The sequence below is a fragment of the Hyperoodon ampullatus genome (assembly GCF_949752795.1).
Source record: "Hyperoodon ampullatus genome assembly, chromosome: 10".
NCBI lineage: Eukaryota > Metazoa > Chordata > Mammalia > Artiodactyla > Ziphiidae > Hyperoodon > Hyperoodon ampullatus.
This window is the reverse complement of record NC_136923.1, coordinates 89,513,683-89,540,031: the sequence shown is the minus strand read 5'-3', so window position 1 is coordinate 89,540,031 and position 26,349 is coordinate 89,513,683. Positions and strand designations below refer to the sequence as shown.

The 26,349-nt window shown below is 37.8% G+C and overlaps 1 protein-coding gene across 1 annotated transcript in view; it reads left to right on the top strand.

The window, feature by feature from the left end:
* CDKAL1 (CDKAL1 threonylcarbamoyladenosine tRNA methylthiotransferase) overlaps positions 1-26,349 on the top strand; it is a gene marked incomplete at its 3' end in the record, with an annotated part of 656,191 nt that overhangs the window by 94,554 nt on the left and 535,288 nt on the right. The window contains exon 5 of the mRNA XM_079712248.1: positions 8,518-8,602. Within this exon, the coding sequence (XP_079568374.1) occupies positions 8,518-8,602 (85 nt within the window). The remainder of the gene's footprint in view (positions 1-8,517; positions 8,603-26,349) is intronic.

The following is a 26,349-nucleotide window of genomic DNA, read 5'->3' as shown; positions in this document are numbered from 1 at the left end:
AGGCTCAGCAGCCATGGCTCACTGGCCCAGCCGCTCCGCGGCATGTGGGATCTTCCCAGACCGGGGCACGAACCCGTGTCCCCTGCATCGGCAGGCGGACTCTCAACCACTGTGCCACCAGGGAAGCCCTATATTATTTTTGATCAAGAAGCAAAGAGCCCCTAATGAGGCATTCTAATTTCCTTAAATTTACAGTCTCTGAAGTCAGTTTGTCTGGATTTCTAATTCTGGCCCCCTCTCTTTCTGTGTGATTTTAAGCAAGTTACTTATCCTTTCTAAGCCTTAGATTCCCCCTCTGTAAAACTGGAGTAAAAGTTGAACCCACCTCAAATTGGGAGGATTAAATGGGGGAGAAAAAAAAAGAGTATGACGTGCTTGGCTCATTGCTGGGTACATAATATGTACTCAATAATGTTAGCTATTATCATTATTGCCAATCAGATTTTTATTACTTTGGATTTAGAAGTAATTTATCTTGTATACATAAAGAAATAGTTTGGAAAGTAAATGCGTTTCGATTAAAACAAATAATAGTTTGTTTCTCCATCCTCACACTCAAAGTGGGTGGTGTGTCAATGACCATCATTTTCTTGGTTCAGTGAGTGCAAAAGCTTTTAGCAGTGGGGAGAAAAGTCCCAGAAAATGTATATCAGGTCACTGTTTTCATGATGGATCACAGCAGGAAAATAGTTTATGTTCTTACCTTAAAATGAAAGAACACTATTGATTCTGAGCCCTATGAAAAAGGAAATTAAAAAAAATTTTTTAAAGGCTTGATTAGTTTTTTTTAGTTTAGTTTAAATGCTGTTAGAAATTCAAACAATGAAGATGGAGGTAAATTAAATATTAATGTGTCCCTTCTCAGGGTTAAACTTTATAAAATTATAAAAGTAATATCCATGCAAGTTTAAACAAAAAAAGAGACTATAAAAGTGCATATTAAGACCGTATTGGAGACCAACTGAACCTTCATCTTATTTCCAAGGGCAAACACCTCAAACAGTTTCATATTTATGCTTCGAGAATTTTTTTTTTTTAACTTAGAACAGGATTTCCTCTTTTTCCATTTTAAGACACGAGTGAAATACAAGACCTACTCTTCACCTTGCTTTCATCTGATGATATAACAAAGATTATTATAAATTAGTACTTACAGATTTATCTTGCTTTTTTAACAGCTGAATGGCATTTTAGATGCAGTCTCATAATTTATTCAACCAGTCTCCTTATAATGGATATGTAGGCTTTCCAAGTTTTTTGCTTTGTCAGTAATCTTCCATGTGAATTTTAAAATTTATATGTATGTACATATATATGTATATGTATATCTGTGTGTTTGTATATAAATATGTGTGTGTGGTGCAAGTATCCTACAAGCATGTGTAGGAGAAATTCTCATGCACATTTAAATTTTTGACAGCTATTCCCATGTTGCATTCCAAAGAGTTTCGTCAGAATAGACTCCATCAGCAGAGTAGAGCTTGCCAGCTTCCCCATTCCTTTGCTAGCACTAAGTAGTACCATACTTTCTAATATTTTCCAATTTGGTATGAGCACAAAGGATCTTATTTCATTTCACATTAAAAAAATTCAGTGAGATCAGTGTACGTCGGGGTAAAGTTCTAATAGAGCAAACATCTAAATGTAAAACCCTATGTGTATTAAAATAAAAACATGGGTGAATTCCTTAATAATCTGGGAGTAGAGGAAACTTTCTAATTATGACTGAAAATCTGGAAGCAGTAAGAGAAAAGTTTGATAGATTAGCAGATACAAACTATTATATATAGGATGGATAAACAACAGGGTCCTACTGTATAGCACAGGGAATTATATTAAATATCCTGTGATAAACCATAATGGAAAAGAATATGAAAAAGAATATATATATATGTATAACTGAGTCACTTTGCTATACATCGGAAATTAACAGAATGTTGTAAATCAGCTATACTTCAGTAAAATTTAAAAAAGAAAAGTGTGATAAATTTGATATCCTGAATATAAAAAAGCATGAAGAAACTAAAAAAAAATAAAATAACAAGCCAGGAGAAAATATTGTAACTTCTATCATAGACAAAAGATTAACATCCTCTTTGTGTGTGTGTGTATATTTGTGTGTATTTGTAATTTAAAACTAGAGATTAAAATGACTATCCTGATAGAAAAATGGGCAAAAGATCTGAACAGATGGAAAACAGGGGGAGGAACCCCCCCAACTCTGCAAAGGCCCTTAAACATGCGATAAAATGCTCAACTCATTCTTAATAAGAGAAATGCACAGTTCAAATCCCACTGGCTTCCTGTTTCTCACCGCATTGCCAGAAGTACAAAGGTTTGATAGCACACTCCATGGGTGTTGCTGTGGATAGATGGGCAGTCTCATGCATTGCTCATGGGAATGTGAAGCCATGCACCCCTTATGGAGGGGAATTTATCCTTTGACTCAACAGTCACACCTTTTTGGACTTGATTCCACAGGTAATCTGGGAAAAATACAAAATGATATATGTACAGTGCTATTCATTGCAGCGCCATTTGAAATAATGAAAGACTGTAAGTAGTCAAATCTTGAGGTCTAGATTCCATGTGGCTAGCCTGAAGTGTGTAGCTTTTTACCCCAGTACTGATATCCCAGCTCTGGCATTGGCAATATTTGGCTTATGTACAGATGATTTTCAGCTGCATGTCACGGGTTAACAAGGACAAGTGTTGGAGGACAGGTCTGACGGTATGTAGAATTGTTCCCTGGGTCTTCTCGAAGTCTGTGCCTCCAGTCTTGGTGCCTTCTTACTGCCTTTCCCTTCCGTGGTCCGTTCTTGCCCATTTCCCTAGTCCTGTCCCCTGTGTTCTCCTCTCTAATTCTGTTTCCCTGTCCCAGACACTGGAGAACCTGACATGGATGCTCTGATTAAGGCAAGAACATAAGCTGTTAACTTTCTTTTAGTAGATAGTTAACCCAGAAACCTAATTACCTACTAGCAGTAGGATGTTTGAACAGTTATTTTATTTGGGGTGATGAGGTTCTAGAAACTGCACATCTTCTGGTATTTCCTGATTGTTCTAGATGCTGCTGCTCTAAGGTAGACATGCCAAATACTAGCTTATTTCTTCTGTTTCAGGTGTATCTCACCCCCACCCTGCCTCCTATATTAATGTTTGAAGTTGGGATGTATCTTAAAACTTAAAAGAACAGAGAATAATGTTCCACCTCTCTTGAAGAGCTATTACAAAGTTGGTTGTGTTTCTTTTTTTAATTAAAAAAAATATTTATTTATTTATTTTTGCGGTACGCGGGCTTCTTACTGCTATGGCCCCTCCCCGTGTGGAGCACAGGCTCCGGACACGCAGGCTCAGCGGCCATGGCTCATGGGCCCAGCCGCTCTGCGGCATGTGGGATCCTCCTGGACCGGGGCACGAACCCGTGTCCCCTGCATTGGCAGGCGGACTCCCAACCACTGCGCCACCAGGGAAGCCCTGGTTGTGTTTCTTATAGTTGATGGCACTTAAAACCCAGGAAATGTGTTCATAGGGGGCAGAACATGTGGGATCACGTTACTTACTGGCAAATCGCCATGTACGATTTTCCTCCTCACTCCCCTTTGGTAGTGAGCTTGTTTTCTGTGTTATTTAAAAACCTTAAAAAGGGCCTTTGCTGGGTGATTGTAAGTTGGCACAGAGCAAGCAAATACTCAAAATTGAGAAAGGAAAATGAAAAAGGGTGGAGGACCATCTTATTTTTTTTGGTAACAATACTAGTATTTATACAGATATCTTTCTTGAACTCTTAGCATTTAACACAATTGAGTATTTCTTTTTAAAGTACTTGCTTCTCTGGATTTCTATGACACCATGCTCCCTAGTTTTTATTCCCTTACCTTATTGGCTGTTCCTTTTCCACGTCCTTTTCTCATCTCAACTCCATCAGACCTTTGAACAACCCGATGTTCTGTCTTCTGCTTTTTCTCTCTCCTTTTTCCACCCACCCTATATTCTCTCCTTAGGTGAGCACATCCATTCCTATAAATTCAGATATCTTTTTAGGGTTTAGATTCTCCCATTTGTGTCTCCAGCCTGGAAGACTCCTGTGAGCTTTGGTTTCATATATACAAATGGCTGATCAGTATTTCTAGTTGGACATTTAATAGGGATCTCAAACAAAACATGGCCACAACAGAACTATCGATTCTCTGTCCCCCAAGTCCGTGCCTTTCCAAACCTCCCTCATCTCAATAAATGGCACTTCAGTAACGGATGCTCAGGCCAGCATCTTTTCCACGTGTTTAGGGATCCTACATGATGCCTTCTTGCACGACTTATACCTCATCTAACAGTGAATTCTTTAATTCTGCCTCCAAAACATGCCTCCATTCACTTCTCATTCTCGCCATTGCTCTAATCCCAGTCCAGGTTTCCACGGTCTTTCGCTTGCCCTTAGACCAGTGTATCAGCTTCCAGCTGATTTTCTTGCCTTTACTTTTTTCCCCACTTCTTTTGCTTTTACCCCATCTACAGACTTTTATTCACAGTGTTTCCAGAATGGGATTTCTGAAGTAGGAATTAGTTCATGTTTGAAACCCAGTGGTGACTTCTCATTACTCTTAGAATAAATGTAATTTTCTTAACTTGCCAATATTATCTGGTTCCTGCCTACCTCTCAGACCTTTCTCTCCCTGGGTCCAACCACACTGGTCTTCTCTCTGTTACTGGAACATGGCAAGCTTGGGCCTGTTTCACGGCCTCTGCACTTGTGCTATTTTCTCCTTGGAATGCTCTTTCTTCTGATCTTTGTGTGGCAGATTCCTTCCCATTGTTTAAGTCTCAACTCAGTTTTAAGCTTCCAAGGGAGACTTTTTTTTGACACCATTGTACTTGAACATTTGTTACTTTTTTTTTTTTTTTTTTTTTGGCTGTGTTGGGTCTTCGTTTCTGTGCGAGGGCTTTCTCTAGTTGTGGCAAGCAGGGGCCTCTCACTATCACGGCCTCTCTTGTTGCGGAGCACAGGCTCCAGATGCACAGGCTCAGTAGTTGTGGCTCACGGGTCTAGTTGCTCCGTGGCATGTGGGATCTTCCCAGACCAGGGCTCAAACCCGCGTCCCCTGCATTAGCAGGCAGATTCTCAACCACTGCGCCACCAGGGAAGCCCCCAAGGGAGACTTATTTTGACCAGCAACCCCACAATTATTCTCTGTTCATTATTCTCTTTAATCATCTTAATATCATTGATTGGTACCTGAAATTATCTTGCTTATTTCTCTGTCTTTTGTTTTGGTCAGACTTCCTCTTTAAGGCTGTAAACTCCTTGAGGGTGGAAACTGGTTTCACTCTCACATCCCTAGTACTTAGAACAGAGCCTGACACATAGTAAATCCTCGTTGTGTTTTGGTAGTTGACTGATTTATGCTCATAAGTAGAACAATCTTTTGACAATATTAAGTAAGATATATTAGCACAAAACTGAGTTCAGAAATAATTGGATAAGAAACTCCTGTGTTCATCAGAGAAGGGACATTGTCTTTTTGGGGGTGGTTACCAAAAAGTTAGGTAATTTTGTGGGCATTTTGGTATATTCACAGGATTCCTGTTGATTGCAATTACTGGATCACCAAGCAGTATTCACTTTATTTTGTAAGTCAGTACATTTCAACATTGGCAAAATTCCAGACAGCTTAGAACAATATGCCTTATTTATTGCTGGAGTTCTCCTTGAGAGGGCTTTTGTTGAAGTATGGGGAGAGTTGTCTGATGATTTTACGGTGACTGAAGGGAAGAATGTGCCAGGATACAAAGTTGGCATCTGGCACAGATAGTTCTGTCTTTTTTTTTTTTTTTTTTTCTTTTTGCGGTACGCGGGCATCTCTCTGTTGTGGCCTCTCCCGCTGCGGAGCACAGGCTCCGGACGCGCAGGCTCAGCGGCCATGGCTCACGGGCCCAGCCGCACCGCCACATGTGGGATCTTCCCAAACTGGGGCACGAACCCGTGTCCCCTGCATCGGCAGGCGGACTCTCAACCAGTGCGCCACCAGGGAAGCCGAGATAGTTCTCTTTTGATTTTTGTTTGTTTGTTTGAAGTAAGTCTGTATCTCTGTATTTTTATCATTAGCTAACAGACATCCATGACTTTTTCTTATGTGCATAATACATTGCGCATAGTATTGCTTTGTCTTTCAAAATTCAACTTCCATTCAGTAAATACTTATTTAATGAATATCTACCATGTACGAGGCACTGTAATAAGTGCTGGGGATATGGCTGTGAATAAGATAAAGTCTCAGCCCTAAATATTTGTTAAATAAATTGATGGCTTTCTTGGAGTTTATTTCAGAGGATTGGTATGGCCTTCAGAGCTTTAGGAAATTGGTAGATGGCATCTAACAAACCATATGCACGTGGTCCCACACATTATCCCTCTGTCATCTTTTTTCTTGTACCTACTTGTACATTGTCTAGTGTTCTATGGTTATTTGAATGTCTGTTCTGTGCCCATCACCGTGTTAGGCCCTGGACATTCAGAGAGCAGCAGAAAAAAATGTTGTCTTCAGTATCTCTTAAATAGTAATAAAGACAGGCTGAAAAAATGAATTATTTTAATACAGAATTGTAAAGTGCAAGAATAGTCTAGACACAGTCTACCGTGGGAGTGCAGAGAGGGGGCATCTCACAAACATCAAGCTGAAACTGAAGGATGAAAAGGAGTTAGCCAGGTGGATAGGCAGGTGAAAGGGGTATGAGCTGTCATTCTGTGAAGAAAATAAAGGTATTCTAGGCAGATGGAATAGTGCAAGCTTGAGGAATTTGGTTTGGTGTGGCTGGAAGGATAGATGAATATAGGGAGAAATGAATATTGCAGTTGAGGAGGTGGAGATCTGGATAGGTCTTGACTACCAATTGTAAATCACTGTAAGATTGAAAAGGTACTATGATCAGATTGCTGCTAGAGGATTATCTCTTAGGTGGCATCGTGGGGACTGATTTGGAGGGAACTAGAAGAGGTAGGTGAATACTCGTCATTACCAAGTTTGAGCAGGCAAGTGGCGTAATCAGATCGCTGTTTTACGAAAGGCCACTCTGGCTGCTGGGTGGGAAAATAGACGACTGGGTTGGGGTGGGGAGTATGAATGGAAGGAGGGAGACAAGTTAGGAGGGATCCTAGTATTCAGCTGATGTATAGTAATGAGGAGCTTTCCTTTTCAAGAATTTGTGGATCTTACCTCTTTGTAAAAAATTTACCATTTTTATAGTAAAATGTTGGGGGGAAACGTTTTGCCAAGTTACTAGAAGCTTGGATGTGCTCACCATCCGTCTCATGTAATGCTCTCACTGGAAGCTCCATTCCCAGGTAGAGGATGTACACACAGACATCCATATGTCCTTAGTTCTTCATGTCTTTTGACCTCTGCTTCTGTTCTTGTTGAAATACCATTGAAGGTGCTGCAGTTTTCAACTTTGGTTTTCCTTTCATTGTGGTAATCCTGTTTTAATGTGTGAGTCCTTTTAGGCAGCAAGGTTGTTGGAATAGCATCAAGCACTTCAGGCATTTATAAATTCATTTCCAGGGACTTCCCTGGTGGTGCAGTGGTTAAGAATCTGCCTACTAATGCGGGGTGGGGGGGACATGGGTTCGAGCCTTGGTCCGGGAAGATCCCACATGCCGCGGAGCACCTAAGCCCGTGTACCACAACTACTGAGCCTGCGCTCTAGAGCCCACGAGCCACAACTACTGCAGCCTGCATACCACAACTACTGAAGCCCTCGTGCCTAGAACCTGTGCTCTGCAACAAGAGAAGCCACCGCAATGAGAAGCCCATGCACCGCAACGAAGAGTAGCCCCCGCTCACCACAACTGGAGAAAGGCTGTGCATAGCGATGAAGACCCAGTGCAACCATACATACATACATACATACATACCTACCTACCTACATACATACATATTCATTTCGATAAATGTGATGGGTTTGGTTTGGGTAATTTGTTGTGTTGCTAGTGAGTTTGTTATAGTGTATAACAGTATCTAATCAAATTAGTGAGGAGTAAAAGACTCACTTTGATGTAAGTCATTAACTTTTTCAAAGAAGACAAACAATATTTTTAGTAACATCTCAAGCTGAAGAATATTCAGTGTATAATACATGTGCTTGAAAAATATTAACACACAGCCTAAAAAGGGGCAATTAATTTCATATTCAGAGGTAAGATTAGGCCAGTTTCACTTTAGTTTTTGGAAGTATTAAATACTCGCAAGTATTCAAAATGTTTGAAGAAAATGCTTATCCTCTTTATATTTTAAATGAGAAGATAATAGCACAGGTTATATATTTTAATATTTATTTCTCACCAATGTTTCCATATTGAAGCAGTTATCTACTATATTGTAGTTGCCTGTTTACTTGACTCTGCCCACCAGCTCGCTCTCCTCTCCCCCTGCAGTCCCAGTGCCATCTGAGTAAGCACTTGGATATTTTTGGCTGATTAAATGTGATACTTACTTTTCTTTTTCATATTTATCTTTTTAATAGAAAATGCATCAGAGGCAGACTTATGGCTCCTGAATAGTTGTACTGTAAAAAATCCGGCTGAAGACCACTTTAGAAACTCAATTAAGTAAGTGGAAGTTGATTTTTTTCTTATCTTTTATAAGTGATGTAAGAATTAATTTTCAGGAAGTTAGCTTTTAAAAGATTCCTAACATTACAGATACTCAGTATGTTATCAACAAAAGTATGAGTTGGACTTTGGGCATTCTACTGTTTTGAATTTATCTGATAAGGAATGAAACTTTAAGGTAGACTTTTCTAATAGGTATTTGAGTATTTGTGAAGTTAGCTAATAGGTGATCTGAATATCTGTCAAGTATTAACAACAAAGTTTTCTCAGGGAATCCAGTCTCTACTTTTTGAAACTATCCAAAGCAGTCCTGACCTCTTTCTCTTCCCTGTCCATTAGCACTGTTCTAATAATGCCTGGCCATCAAGGGAAGTACAGTTTATTGGGGGAGCAGGCATGTAATCCGTGGTTCTTGAATTGTTCCTCAAGTTACAGTGAAAGAAGTATCTTTTTTTTTTCACATCTCTGAATCTTACTCCACCCACTCCATCCACTTCTTACAACCTTCATTCTATAAATTATTTCCTCATTCACCTCTGTTTTCATCTCTCCAACCCCATTGGTGCCTTTTCACTGGTATTTAAACAAACTCAGTTCTACTCAGCCCCATACACCCCTTTTAGCTCCAGTCCTATTTTTCTTCTTGCCTTCCCCGAGAGACTTTTAAAATTTTTGGCCGTGCTGCACGGCACGTGAGATCTTAGTTCCTGGACCAGGGATCAAACCCCCTGCAGTGGAAGCACGGAATCTTAACCGTTGGACCTCCAGGGAAGTCCCTCGAGAGACTTCTTAAGATTTTTCATTTCCTGACTTCACTCTCAAACTCAACCCCCACCACATTGGTTTTATTGTGAAATATATCATACATAAATGAGTTTATGAAACATGTACAGTTTAAATAAGGTTAACAAACTTAACGCCTAGTATCTACCACCCAACATAAGAAATAAAGCATTGCTGAGACCTTAGAAACTACCCCCTTGTCCCTCTTTCAGTCAGTCATATCCCTGAGATGTAACCTTTATCCTGACTTTTGTGGGTCATTCCTTTCTTTTTATTAGTAAATTTATCATCTATTAAATATCTCTCTAAACAATGTGTTGTTTAGTTTTGCCCTCTTTTAAACTTTATATATTGGACTTATACTGTTTGTGTTCTGAGATTTGCTTCTTTTCCTTAACATTTTGCTTTTAGATTTATCCATATTGATGGATGTAAAATAACTGGCCATTCATAGTATTTTACTGAATGACATTTGTCACAATTTATCCATTTTATTATTGAAAGAGTTTTGAGTTTTTCCTGTGTTTTGCTTTCACGAGCACTGCTGCTCTGAATATTTTGAACATGTTTTCTGGTGTGGATGTGCAAGAGTTATTTTAGGATATGTACCTAGGAATTATTGGGTCACAGGTATGTGCATATTCAAACTTTTACATAATGATGAACTTTTCCCCCAACGGATGTACTGGCGTTCACTGCCACCAGTCATGGATGGGTGTGGTTGTTCTCCACTCTTGCCAGTACTTGATATGGTCAGGGTTGTAAATTTTTACCAATCTGGTGGTGGAGGTGGTATCTCAATGCGGTCTTAATTTGTGTTTCTATGATTACTAGTGATGTTGAGCATCTTTTTATATGTTTATTTGCCATTTAGATTTTCCTTTTCTGTGAAATGGCTCTTTAAATATGTTTTCAGTAGCATTTATTTTTTGAAAACCTGTCCTTTCTCCTTTTATCTGTATATTATCCACTCTGTCATAGGCTGAGTGTCCATAGATGGTTGGGTCTGTCCGTGGGCTGTCTGTTTGGTTCCACTGATCTGTTTCTTTATTTTGGTGCTTATTCTACTACTGCTTACCTGACATAGTCATAATTAGCATAGATTTATAATAAGTCTAGATGTTTGATAGTGCTAGTGCCTTTTTGTTCTCCAGTTTGAAGGAAGACATGTTTTTGTTTTTGAACATGCTGTATTTGAAGTTACAGCTAAATATTATAACAAAGTAATGGATAATATTTGATTTTTATCAAGTGTCTTCTATGTGGCAGGCACTGTTCAAAGTGCTTTACATCAATTAGATATTATCTAGTTTAATTCTTGCAGTCTACCAGTGAGTTGTAGGTTCCAATTTTATTTCTGTTTTACAGATGAAGAAGCATCTGTTTTGCAGATGAAGTTCTCTAAAACTGTTGAGTTTATAAGTGGTGGAGGTGGGATGTTAACCTAGGTAGTCTCACTAGAACCTGTGCGATGTTAAATTTAATACCAGGTAAAGAAGTCAGGTAAGCAGTTACAGAGTTGAGGCAGGTATCAAAGAGGCAACACTAGAGGTACAGATTTTGTATTGTTTCCATAGAAGCGATAGTTGAATATGATGGTTTCCTCAACTCAGAAATCATGGAAGGAGCAGAGAAGAGTTGTTACCTGAACGATGGTGGGAGGCTTAGGAGGGTGGTAGTGATGTGAGGTGGAACAGGGGAGTTAGGGTCATGGTTAGGACCAGAAGAAGGGAGAATTAAACCAAGAGCAGAGCATGATGTTTACCAGGTGCTGCTTATTTTCAAAGAATGCCTTTTATGGGAAGTCTATCATGTTCCCTGATTATCTACTTTTTCTCCTATAGGAGAGGCATAAGATACAAAGATATTTTAGTGCTACTGATAGCCTCTAAGTACAAACCCCAGAGAATTTAGTTTGTGTGATTATCAATTTTAAAATGTGATTAACGGATACACTTCTAGACTGTTTCTAAAAGTTTACTTAAAAACTCAAATATAACTTGTGTCAATGGGTTTTCTTATATAAACTGTTGTGAATGCGGTTCAAGGTAATGATACAGTGTTTGAAAGATTAAGTGAGGTAATCACTTAAGATATGTTTGTCATTTTAACACTACGACGCTAGTGGTAGAGAGCGCAGGTTCCTTTAATGCACTATTCTGCTTGCTTGAAAGAAAATTTAAAAACAGTATTATAGGTGATTAAGTATTTTTTTAAATGGCTTTGAAAGCTTTTGATAATCACAACTAGTTCTTGTTAACATACCACCTAAGCTAACGTTGGATTTGTTTCCAGAATAAATATAATCCTGTAGAAGGCACAGTAACAATTAACATTGAGAAAATGTCAAATTCAAGTGACATTTATACATTTAAAGACTTTCAGTGAAAGATTACCTACTCTTGTCAAGCATTTTGCTTTATTTAAATGTTCCCCTCCTTTCACCACTCTCTCCTAACAAAGCAAAACAAAGAAAAATAGTTCATAAACTTTATTACACATTCAGTCATGCGACACGTTTGTCTTCTCTCAACCTCTAGCTCCATCCTTTCCCTTCAGCCTCCTCACGAGCATGCATTTTTTCCCCCATGACAGTGAGGCAACATTTAAACTCAAGGAGACCCTGATAGGGTGTTTCATCTCTCCTTGTTCAGCTGCACCTAATGCATTATGCTCATATTCACCCATTTTCAGGATGGGCTGGGGGCTATTTTTTTCTAACCTGAACCCCCTACAAATAATGATTGCTTCACTTTGCCACTTATTTCTGAGTGTTTGCCATCATTTCTAATCATCTGCTTTTGTCTCTCTCCCAGTGTATTCTTTTTTGTTTCGACTGTGGAAATTTTTTTATTGAAGTATAGTTGATTTACAGTGTTGTGTTAATTAATGCTGTACAGCAAAGTGATTCAGTTATACATATATATACATTCTTTCTTTATATAATTTCCATTATGGTTTATCATAGGATATTGAACGTAGTTCTCCGTGCCATGTGTATTTTTGATATTTAATAGTTGTTTGTCTATTATCAATTCATTTTATTTCTCTTGAGCTACAAGGCAGTAGGACCCTCTTGTTTTAACAGGTGAAAAGAAAGAAAACTGAGGGATTTACTATCTTTCATGTCAATGCATAAGATTTGTGACAAGACAGCCAGGGCCTTTTTTTTTTTTTTTTTTCTTCTCTTGGTGGTGGTGGTCAAAAGTATTAGTTTTGCAACTTCACAGTATAAAAAATATTGGGAGTATTATTTAACCTTGGTCACAGAGAATATTGGCTTAAAATTATTTGGAAATTTTCATTTTATACACTAATGCTGATAGTAAATCATTCTATTTTAAATAATTCCTTAATCTAGTCCAAGTTACATACCTGGCATGAAAATGCATACGTGTTGATCCGTAGGCTGTACTGCTCAGTACTTTCTACTAGTTGATCTGATTACTAAGGCTTTATAGTGTTTGTATTACTCATGTTCAGATTGATAAAACAGTAGGAGTTTTAAGTAGTAAAAAGGGAGTTAAGAATGATTTTTTGGGCTGCCTTTTGAACTTTGAAATGTTAAATGCTATTGCCTTTACTAACTTTGAAAAAAATCTCTAATGAGCCCCATGTTTTGTGATGGCAGCCTGTTGTGTGCATACTCTTTCCTCTTGAGCATTTGCCAGTTGCCCTGTCCTTGTTTTATCCATTAAACCAATTTGATTTAGACAATATGGCCTTAAACTTGAGGGGTTCTTGAGTAAACGAAAAAGATCAAAAGTTTCAAAAAAAATAAAATTTGCTCTTAATGAGAGTATCAAATAAGAAAACTCCTTTGGTTAGTGCTTTATAGAAATGTGGGATCTTTTCCATGCCACCTAAAGGAGGTCATTCAGAGGCTGGTGAAGATAAACACGTCTTGTGTGTTCTATATAAATGACAGAAAGAATAGCCAGCTTGCTTTGATCATGGACTGTCAACCTCTGTTTGACCTTGTGCGTTACTAACCCGAATGGGCACTGTGGTTTAGCCACACTGATAGTAGATAGACGAGTCACTCATTCTTTGAACCACCTTTGCCTGTCGAAATAAATGGTAATGTTGAAGGGATGGTTTAGATATCTCAATGAAATTACTTGAAAGAACAATGGAAATATAAGGAGAAATGGACAAAGAAGAAAAGTGTATGTTGAGACAGAGGATAACCTGCTTTGTATGATATCTTCTGTTTAAAGGAGAGCTCTTTTTAGAAATAGCATTCTGTTGATCAAGTAAATTATTGGATGTTCACTCTTAGTATGAAAAGATTTTTTGCTTTATGTGGATTTAACTTTGAGTTCTTCATTGTAAATTGAAGTTGGGGGAGGCATCAGAATATTATTTCAACTTGAATTTGTGAAATAAATTGCCTTCAAAAAAGCTGACTTATTACAAACAGAGAAGTGCTTTCCTTTTCAGTTAGTAATTATACAGTTTAAAAAAAGAAAAAGACTCGGCTGGTTCTGTCTTTAACTAGATTTGTTAGTAATCAGGTTATCTTTATTTTTTTAATTAAAAAAATTGGCATTGGGAGATAAAAAATAATACTAGGTTTTAGTTTGGCCTTTTTCAAGAAACAGGTTAGATAACGCAAGTTCTTTTGTTAAACTTATTTTTTAATGTTGTAGGTTGTGGATTTTTTCTTAAAACTTAGACATTTTAATTTTGGCTTTTCTAGTATGAAATGGCTTTAGTTCAGTAGCACTTTTATGTTATTGTTTCAAGTGTCATTTACAAGTCACAGTTTCATGGTTCCAGCTATCCTTTCCCACCTTAAAGGTTTCCCTCTATATGGAAAGTTAGTTCAAAATATTGTACTGTTTGACTTAATAGGTATTGTCAATTAAGTTTTGTCTAAGGCGATTGTTTTTCTCCAAACAGTGCTATTTTTAACATGAGTTTACTTTCCTCCTACCATTTCTCATCTACTTTCACTGTTTAGATACTATCTGTGTGTTGATCACTCCCAAATTTCTGTTTCTGACCCTGTTCTCTCCTTCCAAGAACCGAACTTGTATGTCCATTGTATGTCCAACTGCTTTCTGGACTTTTCCATTTAGATGCCCCTTAAAGTTGACACTTTAAATCATCGTGTCAGAGCTTCTTCATTACCTACCTCACCTTTTCCCCAGCTAATGTTCCTGTTCGCATTGCCTATCTTGTTTGGTTACAAGGTCACCTATCAGAGAGTCTGGGAGTTTTCTTTGACTCCCTCTTTCCCTCCCCTATTTTCCATCCTTCAGAACTGATTCTACTTCTAAAATATCTTTTCCTTCCTCCCTTTGATTCCTTCCTTCTCATTACTTTTGCCCAGTGTTGTTAGTGTTTTGTTGCTTCTTGGAACTTGCAGTGAACCACTGTGTTCTCATGTTTCATCAGATTGCCACGAAGTAGACACATCTTTTGAATTTAATCCTTTCTCTCCATCCCTATTGCTAATGTCTTAGTTATGGTCCTCAATATCTCTTGCTCTTATATTACAGTAGAAGTTAAGCTTGTTCTCAGCTCCTTTTCTGTTCCAGTTCATGCGTTCCTCTCCTTCACACCCTGTAATGGTTCCTTCTCAGCTACAGGATAAAGATATAATTTCCTAGTGTAACAAGGTTTTTAAAATAATCTGTTCCTTGCCTACCTCTATGGCCTCTTTTCTCACCACTCCTCCATAGAATTTTACTTCTTGCCTAAATTGTATGATTTTCCAGACATATAATGTGTTTGCATATGTTTTTCCTGTTCCTTGGAACATGCTCTCCCTTTCCCCCAAAGGCATGCATGTGTGCACGTCCATGCGTGCACGCATGCGCGCGCGCGCACACACACACACACACACACACACTCTCATGCACCCCATGTAATTCTACTTGGCAACCTAGTCATCTTGTGGGACTCATATCAAAGGTAATACTGTGTGCAAGGTTATCTCCCTTCTAACTCCCACCCTTTACCTCCAGGGTCCCCAGAGTTAATCACCCTCTGTTCTGTGCTACTTCTTTATCCCGTACAAACATCTATTGTTGCATATTACATTTTATTATTTGTTTACATACTTGGCTCTCTACTAGATTGTGGTCTTGAGGTCAGGTTATTGACCTCAGGAAAATCCTTTTTTATGAAGTCTTTGACCCTCTGACTCTTCCATGTAATGATTTTCCTTTTCTTGGGAAACAGATACCGTTCATGGAGTAAGACTTGCTTGTCAGCTGTTCTGAGAAGAGACTCCCAAGGCACCTGTGAATCCCTTGTAGAGACAGGCTGTATATTTGCTAAAAAGGGAAAGAACATTCTAATTTGCAAAGATTGTACTAAAGGGCTCTCTTTTTAAGAAATCGTGCTGTTTTGCTTTTTATGTTTTGCTTATAAACTAGGAAGAAACCTGCCCCTTCTTGTCCTAAATGAGATAAGAAACTTGTGCTAGGGCTTCCCTGGTGGCGCAGTGGTTGGGAGTCCGCCTGCCAATGCAGGGGACACGGGTTTGTGCCCCGGTCCGGGAAGACCCCACATGCCGCAGAGCGGCTGGGCCCGTGAGCCATGGCCGCTGAGCCTGCGTGTCTGGAGCCTGTGCTCCGCAATGAGAGAGGCCACAACAGTGAGAGGCCTGAGTACCGAAAAAAAAAAAAAAAAGAAACTTGTGCTTGCCACTGTTGGTCCACAGTTTCTTTCCAGAGTCAGGTAGTAACAGGAGTGAGAACTCTTCTCCCTCCTTGGAGTATTGCTTGGTCGTGCTGCCAGAAGCTCAGCCGTGAGTGGCAGGACCCTGTTCTTCCTGCCAAACTAAGTGAGCTGGCTCTGCTTCAGGACCTTGGCCATTGGATTAATTGAAGCATCTCATCTTGAGTCAGAGGGTAACAAAGGTGTAGATAAAAACCGGGTAGTGTTAGACCTTGTTTTACACACACAGTTGTACTCAACATGTGTTTGTACACTTAGGTTAAATTGATTGATTCTTCCTTTTTTGGGAAGAGTGCTTGGCATCATTCTGCTGTCAGGGCATCAGCAAGTCATTGCTAATGTATTATTTTGTGTTAAGTATATTATTAATTATATAACTATATTAATATCACAACACTTGTCTTACATTTGAGTATCAGATTGTCCAGTTTCAATGAATGAGCAAAAAACATTAAAAACACCAAAGTGGGAGAAAGAAATCAACATGGCTGTGGTGGGGTAAGAAGTAGATGTTTTGGAGAGGTTGGCTTGATATAGGATCTTTGAGAGAGGAGTGGAACAGTAAGATCTATGCAGACAGTGGTGTTGTCTCACTTGTTTACTGAGGGATCCTTGGTCTCTGGTACAGTGCCTGGGAAATATTTGGCACTGAGTTTTGCATTGAATTGAAAGCTGATTTGATGAAGACCAAATTTCTCTGGATAAGTTGCTGTTTATGTGTTAGGTCTTCTTACTGTCTACCATATGTGAATTCATATTATTCAAGTCTTAAGTCGTGGGTCTGTTTAGTCTACTTTCTGTTGATGCTAGGACTTTGTATTGTTTTTTCCCTGTCAGCTAGTCTGGGGTTAATGATGGTATTAGAGGAACATGGTTTCTGGAAACATAAATGAAGAGTTCTCTGTTGATTCCTAAAGTGAGGGGTGAGAGTTACATAATTCAGAGCAGATTTTGACCCATTTCCTGCTACAGACTTCAGTTGTTTGTCCCCTATCCCTGGAAAACATGGAGATGAATGGGAGTGCAGGGAGATTATTACATGACAAATCCCAGTGAGAAATTTGATGGGGAGTAAAGGAGAAAGTATATTTTAGGATTGAATTCCTGGTTGACTTAAAAAAAATGAAGGAATAGTTAAATTTACAGTTGTAAGATAAGTTACTTAATTTGCAAATCAGGAACAGAAAAAGCAGTTTAGATGTAATAAATCATTATAAAATGCAAAACTGAGTTTCATAGCTATCAAAAATCTTTTTGGAGAATAGTATTTTGCATATTTCATGATTACTGTTACATCAACAGTTGCTTTGTTTTTGGCATTTTAAGCAAGAGAGTAAGTGAAAGAGGTCAGAGTATTTATTATATACTGGCAACAGCTGGCTGATAGCATTGAATACTTACGTAATTAAATATATGTGTTGGCTGTTGTCCTAACAGCTCTGTAGGTGGAGGCCCCAGAAAGCATGCAGAAACTTGCTTCAGCAGGATTAAAGAAGAAATCAACATGATCTAAGCCTGTGCTTTCAGCCAGGAGTGATTTCCTATTGCTTTGGTTTGAAAGACATTCTACTTATTCTTGGTGTGTGTGTTAGTACAACAGCAGAGAAAAAAAGACACTTGTGTTTTTTTACTCCCCTTCTTGTATGCTCTAAGTGTGAAAAACATAATCTTTCTTAATTTTTGGTCACTCAGTAGTGTTGTTTATTAACTGATAATAAATGAAATAAAAAAGTATGACCTTTAAACCCATAGCACACCATATTAAAATATTAAATGTTTACTATTTCTGTTCCTTATTTATGGCTACAATTAGGTTTAGGTGTCCTCTGGGCCATATTAAAATAGTTACGTTGATCTTAGACTGCATTAAGGAATGGTTGTCTGTGATCATCAAAAACTGGATAAGGGGTGGCAGTGAAGGATAAACAAAATCCTCAGGTAAAATGCAACTCTGCCTTTAGTTAATAGTCTTATGTGTGGGTGCAGATTCTACTCAAAGTACCTTATGTTTACCTCTATTACTGTTTTTATAGCTCAAGGGCTGAGGGCAGTCCTTGAGGCACCTTTGGGTACAGGCTTTGATGAGTGGATGTTACCTTTGTGGGATTAGGAAAAGATGTCAGTTCTTGTAGACACAATCCGGCACAGCTGTGTGTAGCTGCCCCTATAAATAACCCTGTATTTTAATCATATCTTCATCGGTCTGTAACCCATTTCAGAGTTCCTTAGGGACAGCCACTGTGTCTTTTATCTGTATCCCAGCACCTAACACAGTGGTTGACAATAAGAGTTGAACAAATGAATGAACCAACTCATGTGTTTGCTTTCTCTGTATGTTTTTTCTCCTCACCCCCCCTCCACTCCCTGCCTCTGTCAGAACAAGTGTCTTCCTCTGTAGCTTTTCACAGAACTTCTTCTGTATCTCTTTCCTATTAGATTGCATTACTTAGAAATTAAGTTCAGCCGCATGTCATAGAGGACCCTAAAAGTAGAAGCTTAAATAAGATAGGGGGTTTATTTTCCTTTATATAATGCAAAGTCCGTAGTTAGAAAGTTGCTGGCTTTGGTTTACCAACTCAAGGATGTGAGGGCTAAGTCTCTAAAGTTTTATTGATCTTTGCATTATGATGTAAAATGGCTGCTACTCTTCAGCCATCATATGCACTTTACAAAAAGGAGGAACTACCAAATGGGACAGTGCCAGCTGAGTTGGTCCCTCCTTTAAAGGCACTTCATTGGAAGTCCCACACAGAACCCTGTGTCTGCATCTCATTGGCCGGAGCCATATTACATGACTACCTCTATTTGTAAGGGAGGCTAGGAAATGTGGTTTATTTTCATTTGTTTTAGACTAGTCATGTTGTTGTTCCCAACAGAATTGGGGTTCTGTCAGTACTGAAGAAAGGGAGAATGCTCACTGGGTCTTAACTTGATGCCTCTGCTACAGGTTGTAGTCTTTGAGGCAAGATATGTATTTTATTTACCTTCTTCATTTATCAGGACTAGAGTATTGGATGAGATTCTCAACATATTTGTGAACCAATGGCCCTTCTTTCTCCTGTTTACTTTATTCAGAATGTTTAAGAAACAACACAGTTGACATTTGAGAACTTTTCTTCTTTTTGGTTACCCTAGCTGTCTCTGATGAAGTATTGATAATAACAATAACAAAATACACTGGAGAAGCTCATGGCTTAGATGTTGCATATACAGATAATAATAACAAAAAAGGATAATTGGGATTTTCACATATTTTCCACTCTTAAGATCGGCAGTGACCATATTTGAAATGGGATCTATGAGGAAAGTATGTATCTCATTGTTTCTGATACTCCATTTTGTGATAACAATGATTATAAACCTGGTTTAGAAACTAGAAATTTTACAAGAATTTAGACAGAAAGCAAAAGCAGAGTTTAAAATTATCACAGAAGGTCTTAAGTAATTGGAAGAAAGGTTGAGACTTCAGTTCATTCTATAATTTAACTGCTAGAAAACAGTATTTTATATAATTCTAAAAAGTTTGTTTCAGCTGAGAGCAATGCTTCTTTTCACTCAGACAGAAACTTAGTGTTTTACATTTAACTTGAAAAAAAAAAAGTGGAGAATTCAATATACCCGGTGAAAAGCTAACCAAAGGGAAGAGTCCTATACAACTTGCTGTAGGGTTTCTGTAGGTTGGCACCATTGGATATTTTTAGAGGAAAGTTAAGAGTATCCAATCCTCATCCTAGATTGTGAACAATCTGAACATTCTGCAACAGTGTCTTTTTGTGTCCTTGCAGAGATACTCTGCTGAACCATTTTTTGTGTCCTTGCAGAGATACTCTGCTGAACCATTGTTACAAACTGCCCAGACTTATTTATGTTGTAACGGTCCATTCTTTGGTGTTTTTCTTCTTGTGGTGAGTGAGTGAGAGACAGAGAGAGTGTGTGAGAGAAGGAGGCGGAGAGAGAGAGAGGAAGAGAGTGTGTGTGAGAGAAGGAGAGGGGGAGAGAGAGAGGGAGGGAGAGAGAGAGAGAGGAAGGAAGAGAGTGTGTGTGAGAGAAGGAGAGGGGGAGAGAGTGGGGGGCAGAGAGAGAGAGAAGGAGAGGGGGAGAGAGAGAGTGAGTGAGTGAGTGAAGGAGAGCGGGAGAGAGAGAGGGAGAGAGAGAGGGAGGAAGAGAGGGAGGGAGAGAGAGAGAAGGAGAGGGGGAGAGAGAGAGGGAGGGAGAGAGAGAGAGAGGAAGGAAGAGAGTGTGTGTGAGAGAAGGAGAGGGGGAGAGAGAGAGGGAGAGAGAGAGAGAGAAGGAGGGGGGGGAGAGAGAGGGAGAAGGAGAGAGTGAGTGTGTGTGTGGGAGTCGGAGAGGCAGAGAGGGAGGGAGGGAATGTAGATGCATTAAGAAAGAAATGACAGAATCACATGATACAAACTATTTTGGGAAAAATACAAATTAAGGTGTATGTCAAGGCTCTCTTGTACAATATGTTTTAGAAATCAACAGCTCATCCTTTGTACCAGCCAGTGATGTGCTTTCTAGATCATAAATTTCTTTTCTAAGAGGGATCAGATAAGCAAGTTTATGGCAAAACTAAAACGTTTAACTTGATGCTTTCCTTAAATGCCTGTCAGTAGCTCATGATAGTTACTGAAGGGAAAGACTTGTTTTGCTTTAAATGAGAAAATGTTTTGAGTCAACTTTTTAAATAATTTTTGTGTCATCTGCAGTTGAAATATTGATTAATTTGTTCTTTTGATGTTTTTACTCCTTTAATAAATAACAAAGGTTTTGGTGTCATTGATCATTTACATTTAAAAATGATAATTTTTAAAGAAACACGAAAATAGAACTGATGGATAGTCTATTGAGCAAATCCTGGGCACATGGTACCTTGAGTATATATGTTTCTTATCCCCTCATTGTCCCACTGGCTAAATAACTTAGGGCATCTTTTAGAGCCTTAGAACTCTGTGTTAGAGGAGAACACAGATGGAGTTGAGACCCTGGGTCCTGGGAAGAAGGTGTACCTGTGTAGGTGGGATTAGAGGAGGGGGTCTTATCTCTAGTCCTCGTGGGGGTGGAGAGGAGGGTAAAAGATCTAGAATCTGAGGAGTCTTTTCTTCTCCTCTAGGCCTACGGCAGTGTTTCTGAACCTTATCAGGCCCAGTGATCCTTTTGTATAACAAATGTTTAGCAAAGTACCCTTTAGTAAAATTCATGAATAACATAACTTACCTATACACATTATTACAAATAACACAATGCTCTGGATATAGTTAATGTAGGGGGAAATAAACAGAAACATTGGTAATGTAATATATATTTCAAAATATAAATACTCAGGTACTAATACACCAGAAGACCTGATGAAATCACCTATATGTAGAATTACACTGAATTGTGAGAGTAATGAATTCCATCTGATATATGTATAGCCTTAACAGCTTAAATACCGACAATGACATTGCCCTAGGGATGCGCCTTAGATTCTAGGACTAGATAATGTAAATATGTTTTTTACCTACTTGAATGTTTAATGGGAGATTCAGAACTCTTGCAGGACATGTGGAGTTCTTTGTACAGGACAGACATGTGCCTTAGTAGACACCTAGCACCTCTGACTTATGCCCACTAAATGGCAGTTACATTCTCCAAACCAGTATCACAACCAAAAAGATTTGATAGATTTAACCCCTAGTGATTATAATTTCCGTATGGACTGAAGCACCCAAAACAAGATTTAAAAAATCTATAGAGATTTTAAAAAATATATAATATATGTGTGTATATATATACATACATATGAAAATATAAATAAATGTATATATGAATAATATCAAAGAGCTCCATAAATGAGACAGCTTAATTAAAAAGTCTTCAAAGGGTATGAACAGGCAACTTATGGAAGAGGAAATAAATATGAAAAGTTCATTCATCCTTACCGGTGGTCAGAAAAATACAAATTAAAATGAGATACTGTTTTTTTGCTGAGTAGATTGGATTTTTCAGTAGAACTGGTGGTCCTAAGATTTGGGGGAAATGTTTGCTCTGATATTATTGCTGGTGAGAGTCTGAATTACCACAGTCTTCTAGGAAAGTAATTTTTTGATAAGTATAAAAATTAAAAATATGTATGCGCCTTGATTTAGCAATTCTGTGTTTTATGACCATCTCCTGTAGATATAAAAACACGTGTCTGCAAGGACAGGGATATAAAGTCATTTATTGCATCACTGTTTATAACGGCAAAAAGTGTTACAGCAAATTTGCCTCTTCTATTCCTCTCTCCCTTCCTCTCTCCTTCCCTTTATCGCTCCTCCCTCTTTCTTCTTCCCTTCTTCCCTCCTTTCTTCAACTGTGTACCCTGGAATAATTCCCTACAGGTGTATATAAAGCTTCCTTATTCTTATAGATTCATAGACTACTTTGTGCTCTTATTTATTTATGGATTCATAAATGTTCTATTTTATATACATGAAATATTATTTACTCATCTGTTGATGAACATTGAGTTTTTTCCTAATAATTGGCTATTATAAATATTGTTTATAAACATGCCTTGACTGGAATTTTATAGAGTATTAAACTTCTTTGTTTTAATTTACATCTTGAAATGATGTCATACTGAAAAGTTTCAAGAACAGTGCAAACACTTCCCATAGACCTTTCACCCAGCTTCCTCTAACGTTTAAATATCTTACATTACCATAATGCAATGATCAAACCAGGAAATTAATATTGATACAGTACTATGAACTGTTATACAGACCTTATTCAAAATTTGTCTTTTTTTTTTGGTTCAGGATTCAATTTAGTATCCTACATTGCTTTTAGTTGTCATGTCACAGTCTCTTCCAATCTAGGACAGTTCTTCAGTCTGTCTTTTATGACATTGGCACTTTTGAAGAGTGCTGGTGAGTTTTGTTATGGAATATTGCATAATTTGAGCTTTCCTGATATTTCCTCATGATTAGATTCAGATGTTATGCATTTTATCAAGAATACAGGGAGTGATAGGTATGTGTCTTTCTCAGTGTGTCATACCAAGGAGATTCAGGATATTGTTAAATCTTTTTGTTGTTGTTGTTAACTTTGACATACAGTAACTAGGTGTTAAATTCATCTACTTAAGGTGGTAGCTTTCAGCTTTATGCTCTATAGTTACTATCTTCCCCTTTGGAGTTAATATGTATTTTGTGGTACTTTGGTTTTATGCATATATCCTGTTTCTCATCATATTTTCACCATTACTTTTAGCATCCGTTGATTACTTTTGCATATAACATTTAATACTGTGGTATTTATCAAGTGATGATTTTTCCGTTGCCATCATGCCATCTGCATTAGTTAATTGGAATCTTACTGTAAGAAGAGCCCACTCTTCACCCTCCCATCTGTCTGTCTGTCTTTGTAATATTGTCTTCATAGGGTCAAGGTTATTTATTCTAACCTTGGGCATAATCCCTTGCTATCATTATTTTTACTGCTCAAATTGTTCTGGATTTGGCCAATGGAAACTCCTCTAAGTTGGCTTATTTCTGGTACCATAAGAGTCCAGGCTCATCTTGTACCTTCGTTGCTTTGGTTATCTATCTGTATATGTATTAAAAAGCATGAGGTCATACTGTGCCCTTTGATTCTATTTCAACTGCGTAGGATTTATTTCTAGCCTAGCCTCCCTCCCTCCCTCCCTCCCTCCCTCCCTCCCTCCCTTCCTCCCTTCCTCCCTTCCTCCCTTCCTCCCTTCCTCCCTCCCTTCCTCCCTTCATCTTAGTTCCCCGACTAGGGATCAAACCTGAGTCTCCTGCATTGGAAGCGCAGTCTTAACCACTGGACCACCAGGCAAGTCCCCTTCCTTTTCTTATATGTAACTTCATTCTGTAACAGTGAGAAACGCAGCTCTCATTATTTACAATGCATTTATGTTATTTGTTCAATCCTATTAAACATCTTAAGTCCTTTTTGTCTTGAATCTTACAGTATGTGGTCAAACTGCTGCTTTCCAAAGATACTGGAATTCCCTGTTTATTATCCCCATTACTCTCTTTTCTTCCTAATCCCACCTGTCTCCATTAGCTTCTAGTTTATTCTTCCTTTTTTATACATATAAGCACAAGTCAAGTTGTGATTCTTCTATTTCTACTATGTCTTCTACATTTATTAATTGGACTTTTACTATGAGGAAGAGTTGTTTTCTTCCCTGTCAATTTGTTTAATCATTTATATCAGTATAGACTCATAGTTATTTATTCTGCGGGTCATAATCCCACAGAATACATATGCAGAATTCTGTATGCAGAATCCATGTAAATTTTTAAAGTCTCCCTTTGTTTTTTACTTAAATGGTAGCATATTCTAGATATTCTTTTATTCTTTACTTTTTGTAATATAGCCTGGAAACTCTGCATCGGTTGATAGAGATCATCCTCATTCTTTCTTATGACTGAATAGTAACTTCATTGAATGGCTGTATCATGGTTCATTCAGCTTGTGTGGACATTTAGGTTATTTCCAATATCTTGTAGTTCCAAATAGTGCTGTAGTAAGTAAACTTGTGCACATATATTTTTATATTATTGGAAGTGTGTCTTTAGGATGAATTTCTAGAGTGACATGGCTAGGTTGAAAGGTAAGTGAATACATAGATATTATGAAAATACTCCCCCCCCCCAAAAAAAAAATCAGTCTCTTGGATTTTAAGTTTCCTTCTTCTGAGGGCGCATTCCTGAGATTCTCCATTTCATATTCTCTGGTTCCATTTTAGATTCAAATCCCTTCACACTCACCTTCTTTATTTTAAAAGGGTGGTTCCAGCATTATTTGGTCTATGAATATTTCTGTCTTACAATGCTGTTGTCAGTTGTGGCTTTAGAATTAAAGTGCTCTTTTCACATTTAATCCTTGTAGCTTGAATTCTACTTTGTTTTCTTTTGTACTCTCTTTTTATACCTTTGCCTGTCCCTTTAATTTAGCCATTCTGAACTATAATACTTTGTTTAAGACATGTCTCTTGTGTATAGAACAGAGTTGGATCTTGCTTTGTGAGCTTAAAATTTTTTTCTTCTAATAAAGCCAAGCTTCTTTACATTTGTTGATATGACTGATATATTTTGTCGCTGTGGTGATAGTTTGTGATCCTCTCTCTCTGTATATATTATTTTATATTTGCTGTGTTTCTCTATGAGATGTATTTTTTTCCCTTAAATTAACTAAATGGTATTTAGGAATGTTTGTGTTTTTATTCTAGTAGTTACATTTGTCTTTATACCTTTTAAATGACTGTATTCCTCTTTTACCTATTTAATCATTTACCGTCTCTTCAGTGTTAAGAGTTTAACTTCTGACTTTTGCCAACCAGTGAACTTATTTTACTTTCTCACTGCCTCTCCTTTTTCTTCACATTTTTTTGCACTGTTTGTACTTTGTTACAACTTGTAACATTTGTACATTGATCTTCAGCTTTCAAAGATTAATGTCCCCACTTTTATTTTAGTCTCATATCTACAGTTTCATGTATAAATGGATGTATCACTCTATTTTGCTGAAATTTCCCTAGTCTTCCATTGGTGCATTAAGCTCATTCCGTAGTAGATTCTTCAAGAAGGGATTATGAATTCCTGTATGTTTAAAACTGTTTTAATGTAGCATTGATACTTGAAGGACAGTTTGATTGGATATAAAATCCATTATTCATTCTTTCTTTCATTGAATTTCTTTAAAAAAGCTGTTCTATTGTTGCCTTGCATTGTGTTTTATTTTAGACAACTCTGATCCCAGATCAGATCCCAGATTTGCTTGCCTTTGTTCATTATTTTATCTTTTTTGCCTGGAGGCCTTGAGTATCTTTTCTTTATCTTTGAAGCCTAAGAGTTTACTAAGGTCTGTCTGGGAGTTGATTCTTCCCGGTTAATCCTCCCAGGTATTGGGAGAATTTCAATATGTAGATTCAGATCTTGTTTTATTTCTGGAAAGTTTTCTTGGCTTCTAGTTTTAAACATTGGTTCTATTCCTTTTTTAAAAAAAATCTTCTGTTAGACTCCAGTTTTATGAATGTTATTCCTATTTCCTGTTTCTCTCTGACTTTGTTTTTTTAGCTTCTTTATCTCATTCTTATTATGTTGATTGTTTTACTGCATTTCTTCAATATTCCCTACTGCATTTTTATTAGATTTTAGAATGGTTCTTTATAGTTAGGTGGGATCATTTTTGGGTGGGCTCATTGGGAAGGCTTTTGAAAGAATAAGTCTGAATCTAGATCTCAGACGAGTTCTAGAATATTTATTCAT